The sequence below is a fragment of the Drosophila tropicalis genome, unplaced genomic scaffold (assembly GCF_018151085.1).
Source record: "Drosophila tropicalis isolate 14030-0801.00 unplaced genomic scaffold, ASM1815108v1 contig_859, whole genome shotgun sequence".
NCBI lineage: Eukaryota > Metazoa > Arthropoda > Insecta > Diptera > Drosophilidae > Drosophila > Drosophila tropicalis.
In genome coordinates this window covers 6,733,041-6,760,230 of record NW_027173353.1, presented here as the reverse complement: position 1 = coordinate 6,760,230, position 27,190 = coordinate 6,733,041, and the positions used below count along the sequence as shown (strand labels likewise).

Sequence of the window (27,190 nt, the reverse complement as noted above, 5' to 3'; positions counted from 1 at the left end):
AAGATTCTATTTCAAAGACTGTATAAATTGGAAACTCTAATTGTAAGTTCTATATAAAATAAAAGTTGCTTCTAGACACAAGATACTGTTGATATTATTCTTTTTCCTCTGATTGCTTTTATCTAATCTGGTATCCAATATTCAGTATAATGAGAATTCCCATGAGAATTCTCAATAAAAAAGGTTTGACCTATGTAATTTTCTACATCAAAATTGGGAAATTGTGTTGATTGTAGACAATTTTATATATTAACCTCAGGTCGGCAAACAAAAGGTTTGAAATCAATCAAAATAATAGACAAATCAAATAAATGATACATAAGTGTAGAATCGGCTTAATAACCAATAGTTTTTTATTCCATATAATTACAGTGCATAAATCTAAGGCTACAGGAAGGGAATAGTTATACCATTTTCTATATTATTTCACATATTTGGAGTTCTATAACTTATATATGAGCTAAATGAAGATATAGAAAATGAAAATCTGGGGTTTGAGTATTATCTCTCAACCTGATATACCTCTCACTCATTCCCTATCTATAGGGTATAGAAAGTGTGCATAGAAATCGCATTCGTTTGGCTAGTCTTCATTAGAGGAGGGGCTACCTTTTTTTTTTTTTTTTTGCTTAATGTTGTCTATTAAATTAATGTTTTTCCTTTGCATTTTGCACAATTCTTTAATTTAAATGCTTGTAAGAGTTTAACTAACGTTTTTTTCTAGCTGTATCTCTGAGTTAGAACTTTGTCCCATGCAATCATCTGGCTGCTAAAACCAACAAAAACGAAAAAAAAAACAAATTCTTAACCGCCCCCAAAGTAGTAAAAATGTATAATAATTAGCATTGCACTTTGATGTTATGTGTGAGAAAGCACACACACACACACTCACACACACACACTAGCAAAAATCCCACCAAGATAAACCGAAAACGAAATCAAAATCCAAAGGGCTGAAAAAAAATGAGTTGCTGTCGACGTCAGCAGCAGCATCCTTGCGCAAACGCACAGTCAGCAGCAGCAACAGCAGCGACTGAGTGAGAGCTAACACACACACACACACACACACACAGAGACAAAAGCTGGACAACCTGTTGCTGCGCTCAGAATATTATGGCCCGAAAGCTTTGCCATTGCTTCGGCTGTTGCGCACGCTCACCGAAAAACAAAAAAAAAACCTAAACTCAACATTGATGCTGCCGCTGCCGCTGTCGCAGTCGCCGTCGCCGTCAGTGGCGCTGTCGCTACCTCGTATAAAAGTAAAGCGTCAGCGTGAAATCAAACTTATTTCAGTTTTTTTGATTTGAATGTACAAAACGTAGAGTTCGACCCAGTCCAGTTCAGTCCCCAATCCAGTCCGAGTCCCCATCACAGAGCGGCGGACTTAGCAGCATATCCGATTGTGATTTAGTTAACACATTTTTTTAACAAAAAAAAAAAAAAAAATATATAAAAACGACAACAAATTTTCTAAACGAAGAGAAAGAAAAACATGCTTTAAAAATTGCCGCGCGTGTATAATCAATGAAAACATTTAGCAACAACAATAACGATTAATAATCAAAAATTATAGTAGGATATGGTTAATCAAATGTGTGGAAATCTTCAAAACGAAACAAATTGACTTGTGCCCGCTAACTAAAATAAACACCACCAACACCACCAGCTGCACCACCACCACCACCGCCATCAAATTCACCCTGTTCCCCGTTTTGATCAACGAAGATAGTGATTAATTCTAAATTGTTCACCGAATTTTTGTTCAATATATCGAAAAATAAAACAACAAAAATCTAAAGTGAATATTTTTGAAATTCTTTAGAGAAAATCAAAATTTCAAGTGCCTAAACAAAACGAAACAAACGAAATAAAACTTTTTCAAAATGGTAAGTTCAAGAAGGAAGGAAAATTGTAATTAATTGAATATTTTAAAAGTTATGTGTGCAGAATATTAAGAAATTTCAAAGAGTTTTAAAATTGCAAATTTATTGCATTTATTAAATTGACTTAATGTTTTCTAATTGATATCGAAACAGGAAATGTTAGCAAGCCAAAGAGTTAAAATATGTTAAACTAATTGGAAAAAAAAAACTTGAACTGGTTTAATATTTAAATTAACCAAGTATTTGGGTAACTAAAGTTTAGTTTTGTTTTTTTTTTTCTAAAATTTAAAATTAAAAATCGAATCTCAACAGATTGAGTTCAATTTTAGAAGTTCATAAGTCTGTAATTTTAGGGATGAAATGTAATTTCGTGAAATTCGAAACGCTTTTCTCTCAGTGTATTAAATGTTTTGCGTAATAAATGGTTTTAGAATTTGCATTACATTATTCTAATGGAAATTTCATAGGAATACTTAAATTTTATATTACTAGTCTATAATTTTTTTTGAATGATTACAACTTTGGCGATTTTCTTCTTCGTCCCTCTTGCCCTTCTTGCCCCTTGTGCCTTTCCCCTCATCATACTCCCTGCTGACTTGCATGCCAGCGATCTTTGGGGTTTCCATTCAATTGCACAAATTACTCATCTCCCACTGGTTTTTTGTGTTTTGCTTTTTTTGTTATTTTCATTTAGACATATCCACACGATTTTCAGTGCTCAAGATGAATACTTGAAGATTGATTATTTAATAAGTGAATGGAACTTATTTCCCCGTTAATGAATCTCACTTAATATAATTATTATAAATTTCCATTACATTTCCTTAAATACTCATTGATTGAGCCTGTCATTTTTGATGTATAGTGTATGAATTCTGTCGTGTTTTTTGTTTTTATTTCATGAGAAAAACTAAAACGTTTGCTGGTTTTTCTCAAGTACAAATTATCAGAAAGTTTCCAATGTCTTTTGGTATATGGAAAGTTTTTGCCAAGCGCAGACCTTTTGACGCTTTTGTTACCTTATTTTTCTTTGGTTTTGCTTTCAACGCGACTTTGTTTTGCTAAAGATATTCGCACTTGAAAATGCAACTAAAGCAAGTTATAGCATTTAGACTATGATTTTTATGGCAATCATATATATGTATGTATGTGTATTGTCGTGGTCAAGTGAAGGCTAAATGAACATTTGGAGAATTGGGAGGCCGCCGTCAGAAGATCTCTCTGTCTGTCTGACTGTCTCTCTGTCTGTCGATCTGTAGGAATATGAAGCTGGCTTGACAACATTTCACACGGAAATGCAAAAGGCAATCAATGCATTGGCTACTGACCTTGAATTCAAACAATATTTAACTCAAGTTAAAACCTGCAATGGGGGGATACAGCAAAAAGGAGCTCTCTTGCTTAATGAAACAAGTGAAATGATATCGTTTCATGGCCAACATTCGAATCTTGGATCGGGTCTTCGGATTGCAGCAGCCACTACTAGCAACAGCAACAGCAACAACAACAATAACTTGTTGCAATGTTTTTGTTGTTCGCTTTGTCTTGCTGTTTTCATTCCTTTCGTTTATTTCTCATCTTGTTTTCACTTCATTTGTTTTAGCTACTCTGCCCTTAGAGTCCATGTATACAACAAGGAAATGGAAATTATTTCAGAACCTTTTGATCATATCTTTTTCTAATTTCTTAAGGTTCTCTAAAACACCCTATTTGGGTCTAGATCCGCCACTGACGTGTCTGCATAGTAATCTGCAGTTTACATTTATATTTAGACTTATTTAAGTCGTTAAGATCAAATTAGTAAGATTGCAAGATTAATGATAGCTAGAGGCCTGCAAATGGCATTTGTTGTTGAGGAATTTGCAAGGTATTGCGTAGTCGGTTAGTCAAATGGTTTAACGATATTTGTTTAATTTCTACTCATCATTGAATCTGCTGTTGCTGTTGCTGTTGCTGTTGCTGCTGTCGATGTTGATTGTGTAGAAATCAAGTGATTTTCATATTCATTCAACATTTTTTGGCTTGTCTGCAAATTCGAAAATACTTTTTTGTTTTTGTTTTTTTTCGGTTAACCAATCCAATCCAAACCCCTTTTTTGCCGCTGGCTAATGATTCAAGCTTAGCAACATTGCACCATTTATACAAAAAATAAAAAACAGAAAAAACAAAAAATAAGTTTACAAATTTATTCAAATCTTTGACTTGTTGGAGTATGTGAGTATGAGAATAAGTGTGTCTGTGTGTGTGTGTGTGTGTGTCTGTTTTTCATCTCTTCTTTTTGGTATTTTTCTTTGGCCACTTCTTACACAATAATTATTACACCTTCCTTTTTTGATTTTGCCACATTTTTGGTGAATCTTTCAACTGTTATTGCTGATGTTGATGATGTTGCTGATGTTATTGTTGTTGCTGTTGTCGTTGACACTGAAAAGTGCAAAGGCGCTGGCTAAAATTTTACTAGGCCAGTTGGCCACCCAGCCGCCAAACTGCGCAGCCATCGCCAACTCAACCGAGTAATCATAATAAAAAAAGAAAAAAATTGCTTTTAATCAGACAATTTGCTTGCAGGCATTGTAAGCCACATTAGATAGATAGTTAACGTTGACGTTGACGCTGCCGACAACAATAATTCCCCCCCTCTTACCCCTTTTAACGAAATTCCACTCAAAATTGACTCTCAGCTGTTTCCCGAGAGACAGAGAGAGCGGGACACTAGAGAGAGAGAGATAAAATTTACCGCATGTGACTTGAACTCGATCGCTTCCATTGGGTGTTGTTGGCGTATACGCAATATTGTTCAAATGCATCCAGCAGAGAACTAACTCATAAGCGAAACAAAAAATACATAAATAAATAAAATACCAGTAAATATATATACTTATATTCAGGTAGTCTAGAAGCTGTTGCATTTTGCAATAATAAAGCCATTTGTTCAAAGGTTTATTGTCTAACATTGAGCTTGTGTGCGAGTTGTCTCGGTGCGTGTCTCTTGGTTTATCTAGTTAACAATTTGTTGTTTTTTTTTTCGTTTACTTCGCTCTCCCATATCGCAGTCAAGTGCTAAAAAAAAGCCATGAAAAACTACTGATAGCATACACACATACATACATACATACATGAGAATAGGCAAAAGAAACGTGTGGACTCTCCGGGTGTGTGTGTGAATCAAATATAGTGATAATGTTTCTTGACTCTTATCGGACTATTACTCTGATTGAAATCGAAGTAAGTGACATTAGCAAAACAATTAAAGATTATTAGAATTAAATTCAATAAAGATAAATTCTAGTCAATAAGATGACCAAATTAAATAAATAGTTTTTCCAAGATTTCTTTTTGTTTTGGAAAAATTATGTAGGAATTAAACAATTTTGTAGAATTTCTAAACGTAAAATAAGCTAAGGACTTTGGCTTGTTGAAAATCTGAATACAGATAAAAAATAATAATAAATTTTAATTAAAGGTTTTTACTTTGCCTAGAAAGACTTTGAAGTAAATTGATATTTTTCGTCGTTCCGATCTTTGGAAGAAGATATTTTACTTTATTGTTTACTTTATTATGAACTTATGAAAATTGTATGAAAAAAATAGAAATACATATGAAAAAGTGAGAAGGCTTTGTTTGAATGAAATTAATGAAAGTCGGTGAAATAAAATCTAATTTATATTATTTTATATATGTATTAGTCAAAAACTAGTTAAGAACAAAGTGAAAACAACTTTATTTTTCTGCTAAAGATATTTAAGAAGTTTAAAGCAAAATCTTTTTATAAACGAGTGTAAGCCCAAAATATGTTTCGACCTTAGTTGGAACTCCCAACTTCTAGAAAGCGTTGGAGATATGGATTCTTTATCAAAGTCTGCTGATTTGCTTTGTGGTTCTTCAATACTTTTTGTGCCGCCCATGACTTGAAATCTTTTAGATTCATGACATTTATTAACATCAATCGAGTTCAAACTCATTTTTCAGTTTCAAATGGAGATCACTTGGGGATAAACTAAGAATTAATGGTATAATACCATTTTATATTATAAATTATCAGATTTTCGAATTTCGAAATCGATTTCCTGACATTTGAGAAACTATATTTCACGCCCCATAAAAGAATAGACAATTTTGATGCTTTTAGATCAGGTGTCTTAACCTTGACTGGATCGAATTGTGTGATTTGATGATGACATATTGGAAATTAAGGGCAGAAGTCTTAGTTAAGAATATTTGAGTTTCCTACGACTTAAAATTGTGACTCAGTATTCACATACGGTAGAAAAATTGTTTGTAAATTTTGGTCTATTTCAAAAAATAAACTCAAACTCTTATTGATGTAATGGAAGCACTTTAAACTAATAATAAGCAAAATAACTTAAGAATGCAAATTAGTTTAGAAAATCAAGCTCAAGTTTATTTCTCGCTTCGTTTCTTGTTGCCTAGTATGTAGTCTAAGCAAAGTTTGTTTTATTTATTCAAAAAGGTGCAATACTTAGAAAACCTCGAAGAAAGAATGTTCTAAATATTTGCAATTCGTTTTCACATATTTGAACAAATCGCAAGGCCTCGATTTTAATTTCAAAGCACTTGAACTGAAATTGCCTTCCGCCATTGAATTAGTCTGTTTAGTTTAATGAACTAAATTTGTTTTATAGGCTAAATGTTAAAGAACTTACATGCCACTTAGATTACGGAACTTCATTATAATGTGAAAGGTGTGAGGGGGAAACGTATGCAAATTGAGAAATACTGAAAATTTTACAAAAGTCATTGCATTCTTTATTCAATAGCCATTAATTAAGATGATGATGATGAGTGAAACAAATAATCGATGCCCGTGTTGTAATTGTTGTTGGTATATACATATAGTATTAAAATCAACCTGAATTCATGAGGTACATAACCTGAATGCACACACACACACACACACTGACAGAGCATACATATTTGTTAAATATTGAGTGTGTGGCATGAGTCAGCTGTAAATATTATATCAGTCTCCTCCCTCTCTCTCTTTATCTCTACCTGTATCTTGAAGGCTTTCAAAATCGACTTACGCACCTAAGCCGGGGCATAAGTTTTGCTTATTTGCACCTGTGGACTTGACAATTTAGCTAAACTTAATCATTACAAACAAAAAAAAAAAAAGACCCAAACAACTTGCAACTTGAAACGCGCACGTTCAGCGAGCGGATCAAAAAGCAAAGCACAAAAATGTCGACGGGCTTCCTATGAGTAGCAGCGGCAGCAGCAGCAAATGTCTTGCACCAATTACTTGGTATTTTAGGCCAACGCCAAGCCGGACTCCAAAAGAGAGAAGGAAAACAGAAAAAAAAAAAAACACATCTGATTGCCAAATTAATGCGATTTAGTTGCTTGAGGAGTCAGGCAGGCATCAAGTCTTCACGGTAACACAAACACACACACACACACACCTGCTAGTGCATCATATGGGTTGTTGTTGTTGGTGTTGCTGTTGCTGTTGTGTCTTCAGTCTATTATGAAATCGTCTAGCGTCTTAGACACTTATGCGTTTTTGGTCGCGTGCAAGTCGCTTGAGTGATTGTTGAAAGTAAATAAACTTGCTGCATTTTTCAACTTGACCCACACATTACCAACAACACCAACAATGAGAAACATCAGCAACTGCTGCATTTTGGGATATGATATGATCAATGATTTTATGCTTCGCTTTCCATTTACTAACATTCGTTAACAAATTTTTTTAAACAAATGCCATATAAACATATATTAGCAGGTCCGTCATTGAGGGTCTCCCTTTCAAGTGTCTATATGAATTCTGATCTTTAATATATTAGAAAATTCAGCTTATTTTAATCTTTATTAACTATAATGACGACATTATGAAGAGAATGTTCTAAATAGTGAACTCAAGTTGGCCAATTCGATTCCATGTAATAAAATGACTTTTTGTTTAAAGTTAAAGGGTTTATTTTGATATATAGACAAATACAATTATATAGAATGATAGGCCAGCATCAAGGATGAAGGATTTGGGTTTTCGAAATCCTAAATTGCTTAGTTTTGTTTATTTCAAATAATAGTCTTCTGTCTAAAATAGATTAAGGGCAAAACCAGATTAAAGTTCGTTTTATTTAAAAGATATTCAAATGTATGATAACTTTCAAATCAAACTTGTAGATAAAAACTTTGGAACTTTGCTAAAGTAAATTCTGATGATGATTTCAGGTTTATTTAGAGTCAAAGGTTCTGCATCAATCAGATATTCATAAAAAGGGATATTAGATTTTTAAAGCCTCAAAAGGATTCTACAAAGTTTTTGTCTCTTTTCATTAACAAAAAGAAGACTTGAAAGTCAATAAACAATAAATCCAAATCAAATGGCAAGATCAAAATTAATAAAATGAGTTTAAAGATCATCCCTTGGCTTATAAAACTTTGCTGGCCATTAGTATTGAAGCCTCACACATGGGTTAGTCCGCCCCTGCATATGCACAACTTCGATTCCGACTCCCATAAAGATTGCATAAGTCTTGTCTTATTAGACAAGATGCCGCTGAGGCTGGCATTTGAGTAAAAGTCTCCAGCTGAACCTGAATGTTGGCTTAATACACACACACACACACACACACACACCCATATTATATAGTCTTCTCTTTCTATACACTGTGTTTGAGTGTGTGTGTGAGCTCAACTTGACCTATAAATTGATTTTTATGTTGCGCAGGTTCGCTGTTTTTTTTTTTTTTTGTTTTATTTTTCCCTCTTTCTTTCTCTCTTCTCTCTGTGCTTTTCTTAGTTTCTTTGGCTATTCATGGTTTCTTTTCATTGATTTTTACTTGAAATTTGGTTTATTTTATTTCTATTTTTTTGAAAAATGATCAAAAATCATTAAGTGCAATAACCAATTTGAATGATTTAAAACCAGTTTTTGGCCCTTTTCTTCTTTTAAACCAGCAAGTCAAAGAGATAGAGAGTGAGAGAGAGAGAGAGGGAATGCAAAGGGAGAAAATGAAAAGTAAAAGTGTTTCTTAGGAGAGAGAGAGAGACAATTGTGATTATACAAATGGGGAAACCATAGTAATTGCTTAGTGCCGCATCGGACATCACTTCACTTGGCAGATGACACTTGCGCTTATGTAAAAAGGAGAGAAACAAAAACCCATTAAAAATATAAATCAAATTAAAAATCAACTGAGAAATATACTTATTATTTAGTCGTAGCAGTTTTGCCAAAAAATTTACAAAATAAAAGCGATAAGTAAAAATCCCCAATCTCCCCAGCTCAAACCAACGACTATTTAGCTGGTTGGCCTTGCAGAGAAATACACACACACACACACACACACACACTACAAAACAAAATTTGGATTGTGTTGTGTCGTCTGTTTGTTACTTCATCTCATTGCCGTTGGCTTCAACACCTTTATCGTCTCATTTTTGTATTATTTTTTTTGCCAAGCTACCAAGCATCTTCCCTCGGCCAACACCCCTAGCCAAAGACCCAAGCCCCTAAGCACCGTCAACAAACCCATCAGTCTCTTCCTCCTCCTCCTCCTCCTCCACTCTCCATGTCAATCCTCAAACAAAAAATTCAATTTTGGGTTAGATTATAATTATTATTATTGTCCGGTCTCAAACTGGGTTTTGGCTTTGAGTTTGAGTTTGGGTTTGGGTTATGGGTTTTAGACAGCTTTTTGGATGCTTGATTTAATTAATTGCCAACATGTTGTAAAGTGTTAATAACATTTTTGTGGCTGTTGCTGGCGTTTGGATTGTGTGTTGCTGCTGTCATTTGACTGTTGATAATTTAATTGCTTTCTGTCTCTCTCTTTCTGTTTGTTGTTGTTGACTTATTGGCAGATCAACAAACAAATGTTTAACATTTGCCTTTGAATGCGTATTGGCAATTTCTCTGTTCATCTTCAGGCCATTGATTCATTTTTAGGTCAAATTAGGTAAAATTTATTATTGGCTTGGAAACTGCAGTGAATGAATTTGTTAACTTGACATTTTATGCAAATTTTTCGTATATTTTTTGTTTATCAATAGAGTAAATCAATCAGTTTAAACAATAAGTTTAAACAAGTTTTTGATTTTTACTATCATTAAACTCCTTTATGTTTTAAGTTTGGAGTACAAAAACATTTTCAAATCGCCATAAAATTTAAAATTTAATTGGAATTTGCCGATTAAAATTAAAGCAAAGCATTTACAATAAATTAATTCAGTTCAATATGCTAATAAATGAATTCTTGACCGAATTAAGTTAAAACAAAAAGGAAAGTAAATCAGAATGAATGAATCTATATTATATATACACATACATATATATGTATATATAGGAAATTGATCAACTAATATTCAATATTCTCGAATCGATTTCAAAAGTGAATCTATTGCAACTTCTTACCATTTTCGAACTTGCCTTCGTTTTCGTTTTCACATCTTATTTTGAATTCGTAACATTTTTGTTTCGTCTGCTATTTGAGGTTACAGAGTTGCCAAGTTTTATGATTACAGTAGAATCGGGTTATAACGTCCGTCCAGTTATAGCGACTAAAGTTCGATGAGTGATTGGTTAGTCCCAATACAAACTTATATAAAAGGGCCTCCGGTTAGTACATCTTTAGGATATAACGACGAAAACGACGTCGATCCCTTGAACGTCGTTATAACCAGTTTCTACTGTATTTAGTTCTCGAATGCAAATTGTGACAAAAATCAATATATTGGAGAGTAATAGAAAAATATTCAAAAGGCCTAATTTTCATGAATTTGGTATAACTTTTTGCAATTACTTTTAGTTCTATTGAACTAAAGGAAAATAATTTGGAAGGGAATTAAAATTATTACCGATTCTGTTGTCGAAACAGATATAAATTCCGTTTCCCACAAGAACACTTGGAATCGAGGACGTGAACAGGCCAAAAAATACTTTCATGTTTCGACTGTTTTTCACCTTCTGGAGTAACCTTTGAGCTTGGGTTTAAGCCAACAGTTTATATATGAATATGAATATTTGCCCTTATTACAAGACACAACATTATAGTTTATTGGCAATTCTTAATTCATTAGGTTTTGACATCTTTGCCAGGCCTTTAGATTAACACTTATCTTGGCCTTCTAATTTGCCTAAGCTAAGCGGGGGAGAGGGAGGGTGAAAACAACTATCAATGCAATTATAGGCAAAGTGGCTGCCACTTTTTTTGTTTTTTTGGCATCTCATAAGCCAAATGCTTATTACACAGTCACTGGCAACACATTAGCGGGAACAATTTGTCGCAATCCAAGCAAGGCAAGTTAAATGCAAACCTTTATTGTCTGGGCGAGCTTAGTCAATGGGTCAGCCAGTCAGTCGTTGCGACTGATGTCGCCATAGTCATACAAAGATGATGAATGGTCATCATTTGGTCAGCAGTAGCAGCAACCGAGGCAGCAGAAGCAGCAGCAGCAGCATCAGCTGTGCCACCAATCATTGGCTTAGTAAAATTGTTCACTCATTTGTTGGCACAGAGCTTGGACTTGGCTTGTCTTTTTATGGGTCGCATGATGAAGCGTTAAAATGTAACGCAGCAGCAGCAGCAGCGGCAATAGAAACAACAATCATAAACTAACAGCAACAACAACAAAACACAATTACAAATATCTTTTTACACTTGCCGCTTTGACGGAAGCAACAATTTTGTGGGGTTTTTGGGAAAGCATTTGGCGCTGCGCGTGTGAACCAAAGAAAGCGAAATAAAAATGAAGAAGAAGAAACCAAAAAAAAAAAAAAAAAAAAGGGTCAGCCGCTCTTAAAGATGCTGTGGCTGCTGGCTGGCTGGCTGGACTGTCGGCTTACGCAAACTGACCAACGATTGGTAGCTTTATGTAATAGCAAATACAACACATTTTTAACTGCTCATATTTGCCCGATCAAAGTCCACACAAGAGAGACAAGGGAAAAACACAAACACACACACACACACACACACACAAAGAAAACAAAAAACAAACCAAAATTCTGACAGAGTCAGCACATCAGCATGAATTGACGAAATCGATTGCCAAACGAATACACACACACACACATGGACAGAGATGACTTTAGATTTAGATAGTCATAGGTGGCAATGCCTTAATTAAGATGAAGATTAATCCAAGCAAAGATTCCATTTTCAGATCGAACATTTCGCCAGAAGACACATCTCAAATATATACTATATACTGCATTATAATCCAAATTTATGCCTTAGTCCATATTGTTTGTCTGTGTGTGTGTGTGTGTGTGTGTTTTTAATACCGGTTATTTATCGACACTTTTGGTTGTCTAAAATATAAGTTCAACAAACTGAGTGAGGAGTTTCAAACAAAAAGCAGATAAACTCATATCATATCACCTTTATTTATTTCACCTTGCCATTTCTATCATCTTTTGGTGTTTTGGGGAAATTTTGCCCACCCAGACAACAACAACAGCAATAACAACAAAAATTATTTTTATGGCATATTTAGTTCTCAACATATTGCGCATTATTTTGAAGAAACAATAAATCGACTTTAAATGGTTTTATTTGTCTATAGATTCAATTTAAAATCAAATGTGTTAAGCATTTGCAATTTGTTCATTTATTTGAGTTGATTCAAAAGATTGTTTTATTATCCAATGACTGTCAAACTGTTTGGGCGTGAATTTATGTGGCAAATTGTTGTTCACAACTTGGTGTAAAAAAGTTAAATGAACTGTAACTTGATACAAAGCAAGAGAGAAAGAGAGGAGTTCATATGTATGTATGATGACTTGTCATATTCTCTCACCCACAATAAAAGTATGTGTCTTAAGTCTTTTGATTTGCTAAGATAGGAGAAAAATAGTCAAACTGGTTCGCCAAATTTGTTATAATTTCCTAGGAATTCCATACAGTTCCGGCTATTCTGACTTCCTCTGTGAAACCAAAAAATAAATAATAATACCTCAAAACTGAAACAATTTGCGCACATTCCACGCAGTTAACAACTTTAATTAGATAGCACACGGAAATGCACTTGGAGAATCTAGTTCACTTATTTAGAGAGATATGTTCAGATTGGTAATTACACACACACACACACACACAACAAATAAAGTGGCCAAGTGTGGCAAACTTAGCTAAACTAAAACAAACACTGGATTAATTAAATTTAATTGCACTTAGTGACCGACGACGCTGACTGCAGTTAAATGCGTGTTAAATACATATCATTTTCACCTTAATGTTGCACTTCTCTATCTCTCTCTCTCTCTCTCTCTTTCTTTCTCATTCCCTCTCTGTCTTCTGGTGTAAATAATAAAACGTGTTTTGTTGTTATTGTTTTCTTTCTTTCTTTATTTTTTATGACGCTCATCGCTAGTAATTTTCCTTAATCAAATGGCATAAATTATATGTGAAATTTACACACTTGTTGCTGACCTACGTCAGTAAGTAAATAGTTAATAACTAGCCAGGAAGAAGAAGCACAGTGTGAAAGCTGCAGATGATATATATCTCGCATAATAAGCCCTAGATCTCCCATCCAACTGGGCGGAAGTAGTTAAGAAACAAAAAATATGTAATGCATATCCATCTGCCCAATTTGGGGGGAAACCCTTTAGTTGATATTATTAAATTCAATTAATTCATTGTCAGAGTGAAAAGTGAAAATCTCTCGAAAGCTTAATTAGATGCAATCAACGAGCAAAAAATTTGTGGAAATTTGTCTTCCGCTCTAAAGTGGTAGCAAAGTTCGTGTTAGACTTTTGGGTGAATCCCTGACTCACCTGACTTGACAATTCCATCAAGTCAGTTAAGAAGTAGAAGAGGGAAAGGGGAGAAAAAGGAGGGGGATGCCGTGCAGCTACGCCTCACCAAACATTGCGTCATGATTTATTATTTAAAGTTTCTTTTGTTTGGCCAGTCATCGTTGCTGCGGCTGCTGACACGTGGGCCTTACCACGCAAAATGCTATCAAGAAGTTGCCACAACGAAAAGTAACAAAAAGAAGAAGAAAACTCTTGCCACACATAATGGCTAAAGTTTATTCGTGGAAATAGAAATGCCAAAAATAAGCGACTCCAAATTATTGTGGCTGCGGTTCTCTAACCAATAATTACATATACTCATTACATCGACTCTGTGTGTCCGTCTGGACACACCCGGTTTGCCATTATTCGATCGAAGAGTCCGCTATGCGCTTCCTCCCCTTGCAACCTCCACCCCCGTCGCAAAATTCATTGCTCTAGCCTTTAATGCCAAGACACACTGTTTATTAATGAAGTAAGCAAACGGCATGACTTGTCTTTCAACGCTCGATCAGTCAGTTGGTCAGTCAGTCAGTTAGTCAGTCAGTTAGTCAGTCAGTCACAGCCTAAGCAATTGCTGACGTAGTTAGCGTGTGTAGCCAAGGCGACAAATGATCATTGTTTTGCCAATGGTCCAGCCAACGTTGATCGTCTCGTCACTCCTTGTTCACCTGCAAATACCTCTGCATGACAGCTCTGATGGATGAGCAGACAATTTGGCCAGAGGCGTAGTCTTCTAGCAGGAATTAACCCACATACCCCAATGACTATGATTAGACACAATTTTCTTACCATTTAATTGCAAAAATTTGCCTTAAAATGAAAACATTTTAGCACCTAAAACAGATGCACAAAGATTTTGAAAGCAAACTAAAGCTAAATCTTTCTTTCAACTCATTTTCAATTCCTGATTCGCATTTTTTTTATGAATTATCCCAAAGTTAACTTTAAACTCAATTAATATTTTGTTACTTCCTTTTATTTTAAGTTAAAATAACTTCTCTTCTCTTTCTTATATTGTTCTTATATGAATTTTAATAAGGTTTTTTTTTTATAATTATATAATAAATAGAAACCTGGCTTTATTGTTTATGAAATAGCCAAGTTTGAGAGAGATTAATTAGTAAAAATGCAATTAATCGACAATATCGACGCCCATGTTAGTCGAGAGCGATTAACTTGACTTGTTTAACGTATTAAATTTCATTGCAATGATAATTAAAATTATTCCATTGCATCTTACTGTGCATTCTAGCAATATATCTAAGTCAGCAAATCACCACTGATCCAATATATGTATATATTTCGACATTTATTAACCCCAAGCCGGGTGCACTCGATTTTTTTTTTTCTTCTCTTTATACTTTAGCCATACATATATTGTTTTTATTGAGCAGACAATTGATTGATGAGAGGAATGGAAGGGGAGGCGGGGCACTGCATAAGGCATACGGAAATTCGACTAGAATGTTGTTTAACAGTATAATTTTTCCGCAGAGGCCATGTTGAATTTGTTTGATTTTATTTTTTTGGAGTGACTGGTTATTGCAGATATGGTCAGTGAGTTAGAGAGAGAGAGACGGAGTCGGAGTCTAAAAGCCTGTTTAATTAAAAGCACATTTAACGCCAGAATGTGTAGCCAAGGCTTAAACTATGTAATCATTATGCCTGTCCGCCCTCCATATACTGGTTGATGCTTTGAACTTTTGTTGACCATAAATTGACGGATTTGGCGGAAAAACGGTGTTGAAATTTGCTGACGACCGGCTATTTTAATTTTTATTGATTTGACATCTGAACTGAGCTATTACTTAACTTTATTGTTTGGGTTGTGTTTGCCTAATTTCAACTATAACTTTTATGATTTCATTTGTTTGCAGGATTACCTCACAACAATCTCTGATGGCTGGCGGGATCTGATGGACAATAAATCAGATCCGCGTACCCGTGACTACCCGCTAATGAGTTCGCCATTCCCAACGATAGCCATCAGTCTGACATATGCCTATATCGTGAAGGTAAGAGAACTCAAGCTATAGACGATCGGGGGGGAAGTACACACTATTGAGATCAATAATTACCTGGCTGAGGGAAAAACCCCCAAGACCAAAAATAGGACCCACTTAAAGCATCTTCAATTTACGATAATTTGCTCTCGACACAAAGCATAAAATGAAACGAACAGAACAGAACAAAATGATGGCAGAAAAAAAAGACCCAGCTTGATTCTAGGCTTTTGATTAGCTAGGAATAAAACTTAAAAGCGAATGATGAAGCCCAGTGATTGGATCCTTTTCATAAAACTTGTTTTTGGGTATTTTTATTACATATGTATGTGGCATCCCAACTCCAACTCAAGACAAACTCAAACTGGAAGCAAAAAAGAAGAAAAGAAAAAAGTTCATGGCCAGACGAGATGGCGAAAAATTTGAATCGTATGTGTTGAAACGCCTTCAAAATAGGGCCAATCGTCAGCGATTATGCAAAATTTTTTTTTCTTTTTCCTTTGTAAAATCAATAATCGACAAACGATTTCTATTTAGGTCTCTGAGCTTTGCATTGGTTTACATTTATCAATATACAGACGTTTGCTTAGTTTTACAAAAGCATTTAACTTACTTTCACATAGCCCCCACACACACACACAAGCACATACACAGCAGCCCCATGAGACAAAAGACTTAGGCAACGAACTTGTCACAAAAACCAACCAACCAACATCAAACACATCTTTGAATCGGTCAATTTGAACGATTTGATAATTATAACAGCGTTTTTTCAATAGAGAAGAAAAAGACATCTTTAAAATTGATGATCCAACTTTAAACATCAGATTTTATGCATTTATTTTTAATTGTTTATTGTGTTGTTAATTTCTTTTTAAAGGTACTTGGACCAAAATTGATGGAAAACAGAAAACCTTTTGAACTACGGAAAATTTTGATTGTCTACAATGCGGCGCAGGTTGTGTTCAGTGCGTGGTTATTCTATGAGGTAAAATCTTGAACTTGAATTAACTGAAATCTGAAACTAAATGAATTCCCTTTTTTTGATTGACAGTCCTGCATAGGTGGCTGGTTGAATGGCTATAATCTGAGATGCGAGCCCGTTGACTATTCCAATTCGCCGCAAGCGATACGTGTGAGTATATACATATATACATATGTATATATAGAAATAGCTAATAACTAAGCCCCGTTGTGGTTTAGATTTTATGTAAGCAACCAGTTCGAGATTTTGGCAAAAGACGGAGAGACAGGTTCTTATGCTAATTATAAGAGTTTGTCTTTAGATTGGTCACCCAGTCAGCCAGCCAGCCAGCCAGCCGGCCGGCCGGCTAGATGAAGATGATATGGTAAGGTGTTGCTACCCTCACGTGTCGTTTTGATCTAACTGGGTAAATGACCCAAAGAAAGTGGCCTCATCGTTCGTGTTAGAAAGCTATAGAAAAGATGTTTGAACCAGTTGCCGTTAGTCAATGAAAAGAAATAATATTTGAAGTAAATTTTAAGCCAACGACATTGCAAAAGCAAAAGATTTTTAACTAGAGCACTTAATTAATGAGTTTTAGCAACAAATACTAATGCAAAGATAAGTTATTACGATAGTTAACAAAGAGACATAGTTCAAGTTTATTAGTAGGTCATATTAATTTATATTTTTCTTCTTTTTGTTGTAATTTCTTGAAACAGACTGCTGAGGGTTGCTGGTGGTATTACTTCTCCAAGTTCACCGAGTTCTTTGACACATTCTTCTTTGTGATGCGCAAGCGTTATGATCAGGTGTCGACCTTGCATGTGATTCATCATGGTATTATGCCCGTCTCGGTATGGTGGGGCGTCAAATTCACTCCTGGCGGCCATTCGACATTCTTTGGCTTCCTCAACACCTTTGTGCACATCTTCATGTATGCGTACTATATGCTGGCTGCCATGGGACCCAAAGTTCAGCGTTACTTGTGGTGGAAGAAATACTTGACTGTGCTGCAGATGATTCAGTTTGTTCTAGTCATGGTGCATTCATTCCAATTGTTCTTCAAAAACGATTGCAACTATCCCATTGGTTTTGCCTATTTCATTGGCGCCCATGCGGTCATGTTCTATTTCCTCTTTTCGAATTTCTATAAGCGTGCCTATGTGAAGCGTGATGGCAAGGTAAAGCTCAAATTTAAAATTGAAGTTTTGTGTGGTTTAACTGATTCCTTTATCATTTTTCTGTTGCAGGACAAATCGGCTGTGAAGGCCAATGGTCATGCCAATGGTTATGCCAAGGCCCTTAAGGATGGTGACGTTGCTCCACAGAACGGCCAGCTGACGAAGAATGGCTTCCAAAGAACATTCTCCAAATTCACGACGGAAATGTGCAATCCAGCGCTGAACTCATCCACGACGCGACAACGTGTCCTTGTCAATGCAGGCAATAAATGAAGTCGCCGATGCCGCCGCCAGCCAGCCAGCCAGCCAAACAAGAAATAATATCTAAATTAAATTACATTTACACAATAAAATTACAGTAAAATTAAATTAAGCATAAGCATAGGGAGTTCAAGCGTAATTCTAATTGTAAGCCAAATCAAAAAAAAAAAAAAAAAAATAAAAAAAACATGAAATTAAGCAAGAGACGGAAAAAAAAACAAACGGAAACCATATTCTCATTAAAATCCAATCCATGACAATCGCTTCTTATCCCCTCCCCCGCAACAGAATTTTATATTTTCTATTTCTAAATGCACAATGAATGCAATAGAAATGACTTAAGCTCAAATGATCCAAATCTATATCATTGCTGTCGTCCTCATTGTCCAGCTTATGTGTATATTATTCTAATGTTGGATTTTTTTTGAAGAAAAGAAATGTGTTTTTTATTTTATAAATAAATTCGAGATTCAAAAAAAAAAAAACAAATCATAAAATAGAAAAAAGCTCACTCAAAGTCAGCAGTAGTTTTTTCTTTGGAAATATTTCTAGTAAAGCTATAAAAACAGTTAAATTTTGAAAGGAAAAAATTAATTTCGCTCGAATATTAATATTCATATTCAAATAAGCCAAGTGATTTTAATCAATCTTAGGGATTTTTGCTCTGGCCTGATCAACCAAAATGATTTACTTTCTACATATGGTTTTTTTTTTTTGTTAATAAACAATGTCAATGGTTGTCAAGATACTCAATTCTCGGGGCGATCTCCAATTTAATTTTGGCGGCTACGTAAGCTAACGTAAGACAACGTAAATATTTACGACGGCTGTCAAGAGTAACAGCATCGTTTGCGTGCACTGTTAACTCAGTGCTCAGAATGAGTAACTTTTAACAGTACCATTTCGAGTCTGTTGTTAACAGACCTTTAAAATACAACAAAAATCTAAATCTAATTAAAAAAAAAAAAAAAAAAGTGCAAGCGCAAAGCCACAAATACGCATACACATACCAGCATACGGTTAATTAGTGGCAAATAGTAAAATTAACGATTTGTGAAAATCAGCAACGGATTCAACCGAAAACACCGATTGAGACACCAGCAGCAAATTGTGTTTCGGTTTTTGCGGGGGGAGGGGGCGCAGTAGAGCAGCAGGTAAAAGTGGGAGCGGGAGCCACTTTTACTGAGAGATAGAGAGACACACCTACGTAATGGCCAGCCAACTGGATGCCAATGTCAAGGACGATCTGAAAACGCAATTCGTAACGCGCGAGGGCACCTACCGATTGCTTACGCTTTCCGAGTACTCGCGTCCCAATCGGGTGGGCTATAGTAGTAATCAAAGTTCGCCCCAGGTTCGCGTTTCTATTGTAACGCTTCCAAATCCGGCTCATGGCAGTAGCAACAGCAACAGGGTGCCCAATGAGCCGGCGGCGCCATCATCTCCAGCAACGACAACAACAACAACTGCAGCAGGAACCACAACAACAATATCAACAACGACAAGCAGTAATCGGACACACTCCTCCAATGGCGGAGCAACTACTAGCACTCCCACAACAGCATCCACCAACACAACACCAACAACAACCACCTCGCCGGCAACAACAAGCAACGGGGGAGCTGGCGGCGATAGTAACTATAACAGCAACAGCACTGTGGATGCCCGCCTGGGTGGCGGTATCTCCATGCACTCCATGATGAATGGCAGCGTAATCGACCAGAATGGTATGGCCACCAATCCAATAATAGGAGGCGATCGCATTTGCTTTAATTTTGGTCGCGATCTCTATGTCTATGCATTTCGTGGAGCCAAAAAGGTAAGATCACAGAGCCCCCCAAACACCAAAACTAATTTGCATAGTTCTTTATTTGGATCTTATCAGTTTTTGACGTGGCACTGCCGAAAGAAACACACACTCAAACACACATCCCCAGGCAGACATCTTCCAGTTAGGTTTATCACCATTGGCGTAGATAAGGCGACAATTGCAGCAGAAGATTGCATATTGCGATTTGGCTTTTGGGGATTGGGGATGGCGGAGACGACGGTGACGACGACGGGGCCGTGACCAATAATTGACACAAGTGGTTGGGGAGGGAAGAGGCCGGTTTCACGTATCCATATCCCTTTTTTGTCCCCCTCCCTTCAATTGACCAATTTGTTGATCAAAACGCTTTGTGTGTAGCTTGTATTTCAATGTTTATTGCACTTGAAGGCAAGCACTTGCTAGCGGATCATTTTGTATACCCTAACCAGGTGTAGTCATGGCACCGAATGCATTGTTAGAAATTTCTATGTAACTTTATGCAGTAAGGAATTATTTAAGCTGATAATGAAACTGAAAATTGTATAAGTACTATGCATTTAGAGTACTGTCAACTTGCCTTATTGTCCATTAAACTTTTATGAAGTCAAATTCTTTTGGTCCATTTAGATCGAAACATGGTAACCTGTTCTTCTATTTCGTTCAGTCTGTCTAAACATTAGAAAGCCTTCTATAAATATTTCTAGAACCATATCAAATTCTTATCGGTTTTTTGCGCTCCTCTTCCACAACAACAAATTAGTTTCTTATATTACATTACATATATGTATAAATAAACATTTTCTCCTATCAACTATAAATTCTCCAGAACATTAGTTCGCTGGAGTCATCATTTCCACACACTGAGAAAACTTTAAGTAAGAGCTGGCCTTTGAACAACTGGCAAGTGTGTTGGTTGTTTCATTAGAAACCATTCAGGTTCACGATACTTCTCTTTAATAGAGTATTTAACTTGCGACTAGAATATGCAACTTTCATTTTGATGTTATGTAGCAGCAGCAGCTGTTTCTAATTTCTTTGGCATTGTCTATTTGCAACAGCTTGAGCTGAAATGTTTGCCGCTTAGCTCTGGACCCAGATCAATTCTAATCTATTCTTCTTTTTTGCCACCTCGTTTCGAAAACAAGCCGTCAATTTCCATATATGTAGAATTCGCTGACGCAATGTGTTAATTATTGTTCCTGTTTATCATTTAAGTTTGTGTGTGTGTCTGTCGGGGGCACGTTCACACTCCCAAGACGTTAGAAACCTGTAGATAATAATGATAATAATACATTTACAGGGCACCGAGATGAGCAAACCGATCGATAAAAAGTTCTACAAGGGAACAAATCCTAGCTGTCATGATTTCAATGCGAACGCAGCAACACCAACAGGAGCACCACTTTTGGTTGGCTTCACGACGGGACAAATACAATTGGTTTCTCCACAGGCGGGACCACGGGAGCTACGCAAACTTTTCAACGAGGAGGTGAGAACAACAAAATTCTTTATCAAAGAAAAAAAAAAAACTAAAAATCATTTAATTTTTCATTTGGCAGCGTCTCATTGACAAGACCAAAGTGACCTGCCTGAAATGGCTACCGAATTCTCCACATTTATTTCTCGCCTCGCACGCCTCTGGACATTTGTATCTGTACAATGAGGAACTGCCGTGCGCTGCCACTGCGCCCAGTTATCAACCATTCAAAATGGGCGATGGCTACACGATACTCACCTGCAAATCAAAGTCCACACGCAACCCGCTTTATAAATGGGTTTTTAGCACCGACAATTGCTGCATTAACGAATTCTGCTTCTCGCCCTGCGGTTCCCATTTGGCTGTGGTCTCTCAGGATGGCTTCCTGCGTGTTTTTCTGTACGACACCATGGAGCTATTGGGCATAGCACGTTCCTATTTCGGCGGCTTCCTCTGCGTCTGCTGGTCGCCCGATGGCAAATACATTGTTGTCGGTGGCGAGGATGATCTAGTGACTGTGTGGTCCCTGCAGGAGCGCCGTGTGGTGGCTCGCGGTCAGGGCCATCGCTCATGGGTTTCGGTGGTGGCTTTTGATCCATATACCACATCATACACGAATTGGGATGGCGGTGATTTTAGCGATGATGAGAATCAGTTGAATGAGTATACGGCATCGCGGGAAGCACGCTTCTCGGGCGACTCCACGGCAAACGGCGGATTCGAGGGATTTGATAAGAACTCCACGCCGCTACATGGTACGGCCAGGCAACGTCCGCATTCAGCCTCTTTTCGTTCCGATGCTTCGTCGGCGGCGCTGGCGCCTGATAAGCTCGCCATTAGCTATCGCCTGGGTTCGGTCAGCCAAGACACACAGATCTGTCTATGGGATATTACAGAAGATGTACTCAGACATCCGTTGGCCCTGCGTCAGCGGGTGAACAGCACCCAATTGAATGGCGGAATTGATGCCGATGGCATTAAGCTAATACGTCCCGTGGCTATGGGTCAGGCTAGACAACGTGCGGACTCTGGCAGCTGTAGTCCCAGTAGAGAGGCAGCCGGTGGTAATGGTGCTGGCGGTGGTGCTACGGAGCACAGTAATAGTAGCTCCAGTAAGTTCTCGACAGCCAACTGCACAATATCCTCTCAATCCTCAACACCACCCGATGACTGTGAAACAGATGGGGCTACACCATCTTCTGTTGGACCAACTCCAGGAGCAGCAGCAGCATCAGGAGCGAATGCATCCAAGTCTCATACAAGTCGAGGCCATGGCACCAGCAATTCTATTAAATTTCCTAATTGCATCAGTACCACCAAATCGGACAGCATTGATGGGCAACAGCAACAACAACAGCGATCTTCATATACCACATCCGGCTATAACAGCAAGACTTCCAATAGTTCGACCAAGTCCTCCAATTCTGGAAGCGGCGGATTTAGCGCCTTTAATAGTTTAACGCAGCGACTGTCGAACTTTAGTTTCCTGAATAACTCGGATAAAAAGTCATCGACTCTGAATTTTGAAGGGAGCGTTAGCACCTCTACTTCACATCGCCAGCACCGCAAGGCAATGAGCATGCTTAAGAGTTACCAACAACATAATAATCACAGCAATAGTAACAACAGCAGCTCCTCGAATTTCGGTAATTCCAGCACGCTGGAATCATCGACATCGGGCACGGGTACAGCTCTAATCGGAAGCAGCTCAACGGCCCATAGCTTTGGTTCACTGAAGCTGGGTAAATCCACACATAACTCCACCAGTGTTAGCAGCTTTGATCCTATGAAATTAATTGGCACACCCGCCTGTCCACGTTTCGATGAGTGTCCGCTTCTGGAGCCACTTATCTGCAAGAAAATAGCCCATGAGCGTCTATCGGCCTTAATATTTCGTGAAGATTGCTTTCTTACAGCATGTCAGGATGGATTTATCTATACATGGGCAAGGCCGGGCCATGCAACAGTGAGTGGCAATTAGTTTGACGAACTTAAACCAAAATTAATCCATGAAATTTCATTCAATATTTCAGCATGCTAATCAACACTTATCGCCCAGTCAAACAGCGCCTCCCGGTGGCACGGTTATTTAGTCCAATAAAATAGACATGGTCAACTATCAGCGTAATCTTGTCAAGCAGCAGCAGCAGTATCTAGCGGAGTCGGATGCATGCAGTGTCGGTGATCTAGGTTAAAGCTAGGCGATTCATTTCGATAATACAATATTTTTTGAATAGACAGAGTTTTAAATGGTTTTTTATGTTGCATATTTTGTATTCCAAATGTTAGCCTAAATGAGTTTAAAAACAAAACACACACACATACACAAAACAGAACTACACGTATATAAATTATATATACAATATATAGATATGTAAAACATACCTACGATTTATATGAAAAATGCAACAGAACAAAAATATATATACAATTATTTAAATATATTTACATATACATATGTATGTATATAAATTCATATATGTATGTGGATGTATATATATACATATACATAAATGTATATGTTTATATATAGCAGGTTTTTATCATACGTAATAAGTCTGTATTCAAAATCCATGAACTTCAATGTCTTCACAAAAAAGGAATCTTTGATAGAATATCAAATTTCAAATTAAAATTTTATGATATTAACTTAAAATTTGTAAAAATTTTTGACTGCATTCCAATTAGCTTTGCAAAACGAAATATTAAGAAAGATCATAAATTATTGATGGCACTGGAAATGCATCAGTTTAGCTGTGCCCCCATGATTTTTGAATATTGCCTTGTTTCGTATGATAATGGACGTGCGGTACATATGTATATATAGGAATCTGTATACACTTATATATATTCATATATATAATATGTATATATAACTATATTTAAATTTATATTATTAGTTGTAAAGGTATTATTTTTTTAGTACGTGAAATTTGTTGAAAACAAATCAAAGCAAAGCATGTTTATAACTATTTACTAAGCGCTAGCCTACCCCAGAAACACACACACACACACAGAAAATAAATAAAAAACCAAACAAAAAACATATAGCATATAAACTGAATAGTAGTAATGAATAAATATGCTAAATCAAACTCACACACCCACAATAATGGAAGCAAAGCTAGCGTATTCTATCCCACATCCCGTGTGCTATTAACTGATTTGCAATTTTTGAGGCCACCCCCCCCATCCACAAAAAAATCTAATAAAATCTAACGAAGTATCAACTAAACAACTATGTAATTAGTATGCGAAACTAATCTAAATGTAGGAACTGTTATGATTATTATTATTATATTATTATTATTACGATGGATTATTATATTATTATTATTATGCCTATGATTTCATGAAACAAATTAGACTTAATGCAAATACACAGGAAAATCGAAATTGAGCAGAAACTAAATAAAACCAACAGGCATGCATATATTTTATAAAATTGATTAGAAGAACGATGTGAAAAACAAAAAATTGAAAGGCGTTAGAACAAACAAATTTCAAAAAAAACAACAAGAAAACCAACCAAGAAGCAAAAATTTCAATAAAAATTATATATAAAACATAAAATTAAAGAAAATGTAATTTAATTTAAACAGAGAATTCAATTCAAAAGTAAGAAAGTGAATTAACTAGATTTTTTAGATTTAATGAACCGAAATTTCTCATTAGTATTATAACTATTACTTTTAGCTTAAACTAAATGTCTATTTATCAGAATAGACAAAAAAAAAATAGATCTTTATATTACCCAGTGAAACTCTCATAAAATGAAAGGAAGTCCTCTTCTGCGTTTGATTTCTTCTTGATATGCTTGATTTATTGTTTAGTAAGGGACCTTTACCCAGACTTAAGTGATCATTCTATCTATTATCTTATCGTTGAAGCCAAAAGAAAGCGTTGACATTAGCGGCATGGTCTGTTAGATTTATAGAATGTACCACGCATTATGAACATCTGCATTGTCATTAGAATTGTATTTGCTTAGGTAAAAAACAAGTTCAAAGGTTTTTCATATAAAATGGCTTATGAACGATCGTTTCAATTAGATTGAATTTGAATTGGCAGAGCTTAGAGAAATCGCAATACTCAACGACTGCAAGGGTGTACAATGTCTACTATAACTTCTCTAATGGTTTAATTGTCTCCTGAGGTTCTTTTAAATGTAGGATCCCATTTATTTTTCCTTAAGCGTGTCGACAAATAATTCTTCAGCGAAAGCATCTAAGGATTTATAATAATTTATTGAAGGGCAGTTAAGAATCTTAAGTTAAGACTGATAACATTTGGCTCACGGCCGGACTGAGAATGTGTGGGGTCCATATTCAGAAGATCTAATAAGATGAATCAACTAAGATGGATTAATATTGTTTAAATGAATCTGGGTCAGAAAGTTTGTTGAAAAGTTTGGAGTTTTTTGTTATAGCAACTCAATTTTCGTTAGTTATAGCCCTGAATGATTCTATTCCAATTTGTCTAGTCCGCTCCTGAGAACTCCAAGGCCTATATAAAGAAGACGGAGTCGAAAAATGTAGTAACAATTCAGTTGACAGACGTGAGAAGTAAAAGGCAAACATGAAAGAACTGCTTAAAGTGGTTCTATTTCCGTTGCTTCTCCAGGGATTAATGGCAGATCAAGTAAACATCGATCCAACAAATTTGGTGAGTATCAGCAACTTGTACTAAAATTAGTTTAAAAGCAAACAATACTTAAAACTTGTTCTAGAATGTTATCCTTTTTAACAAAGACAAGTGCCTAGGCTATTGTTTAAATGAGGTGGAGCCCATTGTGAAGGGGCTGATTCAGTTAAAGGATCGAGAAGTTAATGCTGAATTGCTTAAAAATCTCAATATCCTGGAAGAGGAGGTGGAAAAGTCTAGAGTGCAACTTTTAGAAAAGGACACTCAAATAAAAGCCAAGGATACTTTGCTCTTTCAAATGGTCGAGATCAACAAGCAACAACTTAATACAATAACTAATCTATCGGCACAAGTGGAAGATAAAAATCTTCAAATAATTATATGCAAACGGCAAGAAAAGGATCTGGCATACTTGAGTCCATATGTAGATCGTGTTGACCAGATGCAAATCAAAAATCTAACAGCATTTCAAGTGTCTTACATATCGCCTTCACCGGATTGGATTGTGATTCAGACACGCATAGATGGAAGTGTGGACTTTGATCGGGATTGGATTGACTACCAGAATGGATTTGGTGATATAAATGGAAATTTTTTTATTGGTCTTGAGAAACTACATCTACTGACCCAATCAAGGCAGTATGAGCTATACATTCAAATGCGAGATGTTACTGGAACAACTAAATATGCTCGCTATAACAATTTCAACGTGGCTGGTGAAAAGGACTATTATAAAATAATTTCGGTCGGACAGTACACAGGAACTGCCGGGGATTCCTTAACGCAACATGTTGGCGATATGTTTTCAACCAGAGATCAGGATAATGGGAATCACACCTTTAATTGTGCTTATAAAAAGCGCGGTGGGTGGTGGTACCATGATTGTAACCATAGGTATGTAAACAAGAATTGGAACAATGACCATGTAATATAACTTAAATCGTTTTCTTGCAGTAAATTAAACGGATTGTATCATGCTGACGGTTTAAGTGCTAACACAACTGGAATTTCTTGGGGATCTTGGAGCAATTGGAACTACACAATATCATTAACATTTGCCCAAATGATGATACGACCGGCACTGACATAAAGTCAATTCATTGGATCCTGCAAGAATTTGAAAAAAGCACGGACCATTTAACATTTTACCTTTTGGGCCAAAATAAACCTAGTTTGCATTGAATGTTTTT

At 36.2% G+C, this 27,190-nt stretch overlaps 3 protein-coding genes across 4 annotated transcripts; all 3 read left to right on the top strand.

Annotated features, from left to right (window-relative positions):
* Window positions 1-1,290: 1,290 nt before the first annotated feature.
* Elovl7 (ELOVL fatty acid elongase 7) lies at window positions 1,291-18,177 on the top strand. 2 transcript variants are annotated; one of them, XM_068295985.1, is made up of 6 exons: window positions 1,291-1,886; window positions 15,535-15,672; window positions 16,541-16,648; window positions 16,715-16,795; window positions 17,347-17,808; window positions 17,878-18,177. In XM_068295985.1, exons 1-6 carry the CDS (start codon window positions 1,884-1,886, stop codon window positions 18,079-18,081), a joined length of 996 nt encoding a protein of 331 aa, XP_068152086.1. In that variant the 5' UTR covers window positions 1,291-1,883; the 3' UTR covers window positions 18,082-18,177. The 2 variants fall into 2 exon arrangements, with proteins under 2 accessions (XP_068152086.1, XP_068152085.1); XM_068295984.1 differs by lacking the exon at window positions 1,291-1,886 and adding an exon at window positions 4,976-5,108.
* Window positions 18,178-18,979: 802 nt separating this feature from the next.
* Window positions 18,980-24,898, top strand: LOC137581735 (WD repeat-containing protein 20). The gene is made up of 4 exons (XM_068295983.1): window positions 18,980-19,888; window positions 21,180-21,368; window positions 21,439-23,322; window positions 23,390-24,898. Exons 1-4 carry the CDS (start codon window positions 19,280-19,282, stop codon window positions 23,447-23,449), a joined length of 2,742 nt encoding a protein of 913 aa, XP_068152084.1. The 5' UTR covers window positions 18,980-19,279; the 3' UTR covers window positions 23,450-24,898.
* On the top strand, window positions 23,465-27,090 carry LOC137582157 (fibrinogen-like protein 1). The gene is made up of 3 exons (XM_068296604.1): window positions 23,465-23,537; window positions 26,108-26,894; window positions 26,955-27,090. The coding sequence occupies exons 1-3, from the start codon at window positions 23,465-23,467 to the stop codon at window positions 27,088-27,090; spliced, it is 996 nt and encodes a 331-aa protein (XP_068152705.1).
* The last annotated feature ends 100 nt before the right edge of the window (window positions 27,091-27,190 follow it).

What these genes read in the sequence shown, in the direction of transcription:
- Elovl7 (XM_068295984.1), top strand. Translation starts at nt 5,064, where the DNA reads ATGTTTCTTGACTCTTATCGGACTATTACTCTGATTGAAATCGAA. An exon ending in TTACTCTGATTGAAATCGAA is followed by an intron (nt 5,109 to 15,534) that starts GTAAGTGACATT and finishes ATTTGTTTGCAG; the next exon opens with GATTACCTCACAACAATCTC. An exon ending in CATATGCCTATATCGTGAAG is followed by an intron (nt 15,673 to 16,540) that starts GTAAGAGAACTC and finishes TTCTTTTTAAAG; the next exon opens with GTACTTGGACCAAAATTGAT.
- LOC137581735 (XM_068295983.1), top strand. Translation starts at nt 19,280, where the DNA reads ATGGCCAGCCAACTGGATGCCAATGTCAAGGACGATCTGAAAACGCAA. An exon ending in CATTTCGTGGAGCCAAAAAG is followed by an intron (nt 19,889 to 21,179) that starts GTAAGATCACAG and finishes ATACATTTACAG; the next exon opens with GGCACCGAGATGAGCAAACC. An exon ending in GCAAACTTTTCAACGAGGAG is followed by an intron (nt 21,369 to 21,438) that starts GTGAGAACAACA and finishes TTCATTTGGCAG; the next exon opens with CGTCTCATTGACAAGACCAA.
- LOC137582157 (XM_068296604.1), top strand. Translation starts at nt 23,465, where the DNA reads ATGGTCAACTATCAGCGTAATCTTGTCAAGCAGCAGCAGCAGTATCTA. An exon ending in GTCGGATGCATGCAGTGTCG is followed by an intron (nt 23,538 to 26,107) that starts GTGATCTAGGTT and finishes TTTTTAACAAAG; the next exon opens with ACAAGTGCCTAGGCTATTGT. An exon ending in TACCATGATTGTAACCATAG is followed by an intron (nt 26,895 to 26,954) that starts GTATGTAAACAA and finishes GTTTTCTTGCAG; the next exon opens with TAAATTAAACGGATTGTATC.